At 51.5% G+C, this 8,031-nt stretch overlaps 1 protein-coding gene across 3 annotated transcripts in view; it reads left to right on the forward strand.

Annotated features, from left to right (window-relative positions):
- Positions 1 to 6,468, forward strand: part of ZER1 (zyg-11 related cell cycle regulator) — a 38,048-nt gene extending 31,580 nt beyond the window's left edge. For all 3 annotated transcript variants that reach the window (XM_012808298.2, XM_023516145.1, XM_023516146.1), the window contains 4 exons: positions 257 to 445; positions 1,531 to 1,628; positions 2,583 to 2,685; positions 4,847 to 6,468. In XM_012808298.2, coding sequence (XP_012663752.1) covers positions 257 to 445; positions 1,531 to 1,628; positions 2,583 to 2,685; positions 4,847 to 4,904 — 448 coding nt within the window. In that variant the 3' untranslated portion in view covers positions 4,905 to 6,468. The remainder of the gene's footprint in view (positions 1 to 256; positions 446 to 1,530; positions 1,629 to 2,582; positions 2,686 to 4,846) is intronic.
- Positions 6,469 to 8,031: the final 1,563 nt, after the last annotated feature.

Genomic DNA, 8,031 nt, shown 5'->3' on the forward strand with positions numbered 1-8,031 from the left:
GGCTAAGGCAAGAGAATCACCTAAGCTCAGGAGTTGGAGGTTGCTATGAGCTGTGACACCACGGCACTCTACCGAGGGCAATAAAATGAGACTCTGTCTCTAAAAAAAAAAAAAAGAAGAAGTAGTCTAAGTATAAACAAATGATAAAGAAATAAATATTACCTCTGGCATTTGGTTTACGAGGTGGAGTCCAACAGCTAGTATCCGAAGAAGGACTGAGGGAGTAGGACTCCATTTCTCTCTTTTCGTCCCACAGCAACTTGCTAGAGAGCAAGGCCGATGGCATCGAGGTTTCCTACAATGCCTGTGGTGTCCTCTCCCACATCATGTTTGATGGGCCTGAGGCCTGGGGCGTCTGTGAACCCCAGCGGGAGGAGGTGGAGGAGCGCATGTGGGCAGCCATCCAGAGTTGGGACATCAACTCACGGAGAAATATCAATTACAGGTGCAAGGAGGGGACGGGGAGTGGGGCTAGGCACTGAGGCAGAGAGTGTACCCCAGCCGGGAGTGGTCAGAGCACCCTGCTTTTCTTCTGGTCCCCTGCTTGGTTTTTCTTACTCATTGAGGCATAAGAGCATAGATCTCACCCACGTTTTTGAGGCATAACACCTGCATGTACCCAAAGTCTGCTCTTTACACACATTTGATACATGTGTATTTGTGGGAGGAAAAGAAGGAGAAAATTCAGACACACTAAAGCAAATGAAACAGGAAATCTCACATAAGCTCACTCCCTAAAAGAGAACCCTGTTGACGTTTTGGTGTCTGTCCATCCAGCAGTGTTTCTGTGCATGGATTTTGTTACTTTAAGTCAAGCTGTCATCAATTCCTACTGTATTGTGACCAAACATCCAGTTACCAGGCCAAGGTCTCCCGTGTCATTTTAGGACATCATCACTTTCTACATGCCATCCTATACTGCTGGACATTTCAGTTGAAAGCTGTACTGGGAGAAATGGGCTCATGCTTTTAAGTTTGCTGATACTCCATGTACTGCAAAGCGTGGGGAGAAGGGAAGAGGAATCACAGGCCCAGAGGATTCACAGGCACATTGCAGGTTTTAGAGCACAACTCCAGGATGGCCCACACAAGGTGCTTATAAAAAAAGCAATCATGGGCGGTACCTGTGGCTCAAAGGAGTAGGGCGCTGGCCCCATATGCTGGAGGCAGGTTCAAAGCCAGCCCCGGCCAAATACTGCAAAAAAAAAAAGCAGTCATACGTGCTTCTGTTCCCAAGTGAACTCTCCTCTCCTCCTCCAGGCTGGGTCTCTCTTCCTTCCTAATGTTCCAAGCTTTCTGCTGCACCTAATCTGGGTCCCTCCTGCCTCCCTCACGTGCTTGTGCACTTACCTTCTCTCCCAAGGGAGCTCCTCTGCAGAGCTTCCAGTGGGGTGGAAGCCCAGGTGCCCCTTCTCCCTGGCACTCTACCAGCCTGTCAGTTGGTCCTCAGGGGGGTGACACCTGACACAAGAAAAGACACCCTAAGCCCCCATGCCCCATCAGAAGTGACCTTGCTTTCTCTTTCTGCAGGTCATTTGAACCAATTCTCCGCCTCCTTCCCCAGGGCATCTCCCCTGTCAGCCAGCACTGGGCAACCTGGGCCCTGTACAACCTCGTATCTGTCTACCGTGAGTGCCCACTGCCCTTGGTTCACACGCTCGCCCAGCCTAAAACAGATGTGCCCTCAGGGAGTGCGTATCAGCAGGGAACACTGAGAAAGCTGCTGTCAGCTTTGGTGCCTCAGAGCAAAGTGCCCCCCACTCCCAATATTTATGGGATGCCCAGCCTAATGCCTGGCTTACCTCATTATCAGAAGCAAGCCTGTCAGGCAAGACAGTCTAGGCAGCTCCCCCCATGGCTTTCTTAATGCTTCCTGCTTTCCTATGAGGGAACAGTCAAAAATCTCCATGTCAGCCAGTACTGTGACCCATGCCTGTAATCCCAGCTATTCAGGAAGCCAAGGCAGGAGCATGGCCTGAGGGAGTTTGAGGCCTTAGTGAGCTGTGATCATGCCTGTGAATAGCCACTATGCACCAGCCTGGGCAACATAGCAAGACCTTATCACAAAGGATTTTTTTTTAATTAAGAAATCCCTATGTCTTCATGCATGATGGAAGACCACCAGCTCGCTCCAACCCATCCGGTCACCAGAACCATTTGGTGGTATCTAAACATGCAAATAATGACAGGTCTCTGCATCTGTTGAATCAGAATATCCAGGGCAGGGATATTCTTAGGAATCTATATTTTTACAGAAACTTCTCAGAGGATCATCATGTTTAGGAGCCACTGGTTTGGGTGATATTTTCCATAGGACGAGCTCTGGAAAAGATGCAACAACCTCAAACCAAAGTAGGGATAAGACTTTTCCAGTAATTCATCACCTGCTTCCCCCAGGTGGACATGGGAGCTCCCAACTGGGAGCTGGGCCCTGTGGCTCACTGCTCCCAGCACTGTCCCAAGGCCATGTCTTCGTCCACCTCCCACCAAGGGTAGTCCTGACAGCAAGGGTGGGTTTCTGGGCCTGGGGCTGGGAGAAGGAAGACCCATCCTGGGCATCTGCTATCTGCTTCTATCCACAGCGGACAAGTACTGCCCCCTGCTGATCAAAGAAGGTGGGATGCCCCTTCTGAGGGACATGATCAAGATGTCAACTGCGCGGCAGGAGACCAAGGAAATGGCCCGGTAAGAGACCAGCAATGTCTTTCTGCTTGGAGCCTTGATCTGGGGAAGTGAGGGACTTAGTGGGGACCCTCAGGCATGTAAGAATGGCTAAAGTTCCCAGGGGCAACTCAGAGTTAAATGTGGAGGTTTCTAGTGTTTTGATGTCCCACTGGGGCCTATCCAAGTATCATCTGGACCACAAACGTAGCTGGAAACCAATGATTATCTCATTGCCCTCATTTGTAAGCTTTATTATTATTATTTTTTATTCCTCCAAAAGTCCATCCACTCATTACTAGGCAGTAGCTAGTCAGGTCTTTTCAATATTTGTGGCCAAAAACATTCCAACTAAAGAGAGGACACAGTGTGGTAATATACATTATAGAGAAAGACAGCACAGTGCAAGTGAGTTTTGAACGTGGTCATGGACATGGCAGAGTCTCCACCTTCCATTGCTCTGTGGCTTTCACTGCAGTGTCCAGAACATCGCTGGCTCTGGTTCTCTGTTGATCCAGACACAAGAGAGATTCTTAGGGATGCTGTGTGTCAGTAGTAGCTATCTTGCTTTCTTTAGGATCCATTCTAGTGGGGAGTATAGCAAGTTGACCCCGATAGACTTCTGTTATAGTTCTGAAATTGGTACAGAGTCACATCAAGGAAGGGCCTGGAGCTCAGAGGTTCGCCAGATGATGATTTGCTGGCTATGGGGGTGAGAGGGAGTAACAGCTGGATCTGCCATCATTTCTGGCAAAAGGCACTACTAATTGACAGATTCATCTCAGTTTAGGAATGGTAAAATGAGTGGTTCTCAAATTTAATCTCCTTAAAAAATCATCTGTTTTTGTTTTTGTTTTTTTAAAAGACAGGTTCTTATTCTGTCACCTTGGCTGGAGTGCAGTGGTGTGATCATAACTCATTATAGCCTCAAACTCCTTAGCTCAAATCATCCTGCTGCCTCAGCCTCTTGAGTTGCTGGGATTACAGGCATGAGCTATGGTACCCTGCTGGAAAGATTGTTAAAAATACACAAGCCCTGGGCGGCACCTGTGGCTCAGTGAGTAGGGCACCAGCCCCGGCCAAACTGCAACAAAAAAAAATAGCTGAGCTTTGTGGCGGGCACCTGTACTCCCAGCTACTCAGGAGGCTGAGGCAAGAGAATCGCCTAAGCCCAGGAGTTGGAGGTTGCCGTGAGCTTTGATACCATAGCACTCTATCAAGGGCGATAAAGTGAGACTGTCTCTAAAAAAAAATACACAAGCCCCAGGTTTTCTTTTCCAGTAGGTCTTGGTCTAGGTGGGCCTAGAAATATTCATGGTTAACAGGGATCCCAGGAAATTTGAGAAGCTCTGGGTAAGACTGGCCAGTAACCTATTCCAGTCATTGTGAACATTTCTCTAAGGCCTGAGATGGATATTTGAGCTACCTAACCTATCTGACAGTGAGGACACTTAGGAGAAGAAGGTCTTCAGCCTATCCACAGCTCCCTGTCCCACTCTGGGCACTTATTTCCTACAAGGCCCTCAGGCATCCTGTTGGCACATAGATGCTGCAGTGAAGCCCTTCCCATTCCAGCCGCTCAGTGTTGGGTGGGAAAGGTCATACCTGACAACAATGGCAGCAGCTCCCAGGGGTCAGGCTGGAGTAAGTGAAGCTTAAGCTCTGAGCTAGAGTGCTGGGGCCTGGCTGGTGTAGGGGACAGGGACCCTTGTAGGAGCACAGCTGCCCTTACCCCAACCTGGACCTGCTGCTGGATCACAGCCTCTGGGTAAATCTGACATGTAGCCCTTTTGGGGAACCACTATGAGACTTCCAAAAAGAGAAAGATCTGATGTGCAGGGAAAATGAAGAAGGAAGATGTTGCTAAAGAAGGACCAAAGGGTTTTTGGAAGTCAAGCTTGAGCAGATTTGGGGACTCCCTGTTGACAGATGCCTGGGACTGAGGAGGCTGGGAGGGAAAGTCATGGAAAGGAAGAAGGGAAAGGGGTGGTAATGGGCGTCAGGCCACAGGTACCATTCCTTGGACACTCTGCACATGCTGGCCACTCTGCCAACCACTCTCTACTTGTCCTTCGGTCAGCATCAGCATCAGTACTAGCACGTGTTGACCCAGCTGCCCCATTTGCCCAGGCTGGACTCACCCACCTGAGCCCACCCTCCAATCCTGTCTCCCCGTTGTCTGCAGCAAGGTGATTGAGCACTGCAGTAACTTTAAAGAGGAGAACATGGACACATCCAGATAGAGGCCTCTGCCCCCACTGCTCTGGACCACAGGCCGGGAGGAAGTGTGCTCGAGCAGCCCAACGGGCAGGCCCTTTCCAGGGATCTCCCACAGGACGAAGAGACACAGGGGACTTTTGCACAACTGATGCTTTTCCTTACATTAGTGAGATATATATATTATATATATATATTATTTTTTTTGGTTAGGAAGTGTGAAGTTTTGTGTGTATGATTTCTGTACAAAAACAAAAGAAACTCCCTGAGTCCTTGCAGCTTCCTTGGCCATTCTCAAACCTGACTCAAAGGCTTCATCGCTGCCACACTCACTCCTACCCCAGCCAGACTAAACGCCTGTAATGTTGTGAGTGTCTGGTCCTTTTCCAGTAAACTCAGGCCCTGGCCTGGCTTCCTGTTGTGAGAGGAGCAGGCCTCTAACGGCCTACTCTAGCATCCTACTCACTGCCCTAGCCCAAGAGCGCCATCTCAGCCCCAGGTGTGGCTGATGGGGTTTGGGGATTAAAACTAACCCCACTGGGTTTCCCAAATGCCTTGGTGCTCCCAGCTGTGGGCCATCTGGGGCAAGAAAGTAAGTGGTTCTAGGCCTAGGTCCAGGCAGCGGTGCCCTAGAGACCCTCAAGGAGTAGGGTGCCCATTGGCCTTGCTGCTCTCCAGCCAGGCCTGCCTGAGGCCATGCTGCTAGGGAGGCTGGCTCCTAGTCTCCCATCAGGTCCCAGGCTGTGGAAGGCCCCTGCCCAGGGGTGGTCAGAACTGAGTGGCAGATTCTACTGCCCCTTCTGCCAGACACTTCTAGAACCTGCCCCTAGCTCTGGACGCCAGCATCTCCTGGGGCCAGGAGCCTGCTGCCTAGCTCCACAGCCCTCATCTGCCCACAAGCACCTGGGGTGCCAGGCGCTCCCACCAGCAGAACCAAGCCTGCCTCACCCACCCAACCTGGCCCCCCAGCCCGAAGACTCTACCCCTCTCTCAGACGCAGGAGCTCCCCTCCCCAGCCTTTCACTCACAGCAGCCATAGACAGCTGCCTCCAGACCAGCATTTGGACTGCTCTGCAGTGGCTGCTGGGCCCTCCTAGCCCCTCACACCCTGCCCCAGGCTTTACCTTGGAAACCTCTGTGCTGTGTTTCAGAGAAGTGTGAGAGGCAGCTGAGTCTCTACCTTGTGCTTCTTTCTCCATGTAACTCTGAATTGCTTCATACCCAACACACTTGCAGAACCCTGGAGGCAGGCTTTGGGCAATGGTTTTGCTTCCTTCTTCCTTCCCTGGGCCTGTATTTGGATGGCCTAGCATCTCTGCCTCCATGGAGAATAGGCCAGGAGAACAGCCTCAGGGGAGAAGCACCTGGCCTTTTTCTCCTGGGGCCTCTCCCTCCTGGCCCCAGAATGGAGCAGCAGCCCTGTGTTCCCAGCGTGGCAGGTGGCTACATCTGCCCTGCCCTTCCATCTCATGCTCAGCGGCCCCAGCCAGACATGGGCAGAGCTCACATCACATTGCTTTACCACCTGGGGCCTGGGGAAACATCTGTACTTTTGGGATGTCACAGAAATACATTTTTGTGCAAAGTGGAGAAGAACGGAGTCTTTTTTTTTTTCTTTCTTTCTTTTTTTTTTTTTTGTGGAAGGGGTGGGGATTGGTGTCCTGGCTTTTGGCCTCAGAAGATGGTTTAGGTTGCCTCACATAGGGGGCCTGATGTGTGGGACATTCTGCAGTGGGAAGGAGAGTATTTGGGATATTTATGTGCGAGGCCCACAAAGCAGTCGACTACAGGCTAGGGACAGATGGCACAGTGGTTCCTCTGAATTCTCCTCACACCTCTGTGCCCAGACACAGCTGACAAGCAGACCAACAGGGCCTCTGCCCAGGATGGCTCAGGCTGATGGGAGAGACAGATGGTGAAAAGAGAGTACCACCCTGTGGGACAGGGAGAACGTGCCTCCTGCAGGCCGGCAGGAACAGGAGGGAGGGCAGGAAGATGAGGTGGCCCACAACAGTGCTGCAGGGATTGAGAGGAGCCAGAATGCCGTTCCCGAGAAGTTTGGGAGGCTTCCCACACAAGGAGACAGCTGGGCTGAATCCAACAGCGATGCAGGGGCTGCCAGGCCCAGCCTGAAAGGCCTAGGAAAGAGTGTCCTAGACAGAGGCCCCTGCCAGGGAGGACAGTGAAACAGCCCCGTGTGGCTGCAGGAGAGGACAGAGAAGTAGCTGGGGCCAAATTGTGAGGTGACCAGACTCCAGGTTGGCTCAAGACAGTTCTGGTTTATACCTGTGGTCCCACTGTAACCATAAAGTGTCATCTCTCATTCTCATTTATTGTGCTCTTGCTGCAGTGATAAATGACATGGTCACATTACTTATAGGCCATGGTGAGGGGAATTTATTGGAGGATTCTAGCCAGGAGCATAAGGACCTGATTAAACATGCCCAGAACCTGAGCACCTGGACTACTTCCATCTCCGCTATGGAACTGAGTTCCCTTTTTTCCCCCTCGTTTCCCCCAAAGCAAGGCCTGCACCAGGCCTCTCTCTCCTCTGGGTGAGAGACCCCACAACTGGCCACCCATAGGACCTGGGCAGAAAGGGCATCAGAAACGGTGGTTTGGGCTTGGTGCCTGTAGCTCGGTGGTTAGAGGGCTGGCCACATACACCAGGGCTGGCAGGTTTGAACCCAGCCTGGGCCTGCCTAACAACCATGACAACTACAACAAAATGGCCGGGCATTGTGGCAGGCGCCTGTAGTCCCAGCTACTTTGGGAGGCTGAGGCAAGAGAATCTCTTAAGCCCAAGAGTTTGAGGTTGCTGTGAGCTGTGATGCCACAGCACTCTACCCAGGGTGATAGCCTGAGACTCTGTCAGTGGGTAGGGGGCCAGCCATATACACCAAGGATGGCGGGTTTGAACCCAGCCCAGGCCAGCTAAAGCAACAATGACAACTGCAACAAACAAAATGTCGGGGCATTGTGGCAGGCACCTGTGATCCAAGCTACTTGGGAGGCTGAGGCAAGAGAATGGCTTGAGCCCGAGAGTTTGAGGTTGCTGTGAGCTGTGATACCACAGCACTCTACTGAGAGTGATAGCTTGAGACTCTGTCTCAAAAAAAATAAAAATAAAAACAGAGGCTCAGGCTCGGCGCC

Source organism: Otolemur garnettii, unplaced genomic scaffold, assembly GCF_000181295.1.
Source record: "Otolemur garnettii isolate 467f Iridium unplaced genomic scaffold, OtoGar3 scaffold00087, whole genome shotgun sequence".
NCBI classification, from domain to species: domain Eukaryota; kingdom Metazoa; phylum Chordata; class Mammalia; order Primates; family Galagidae; genus Otolemur; species Otolemur garnettii.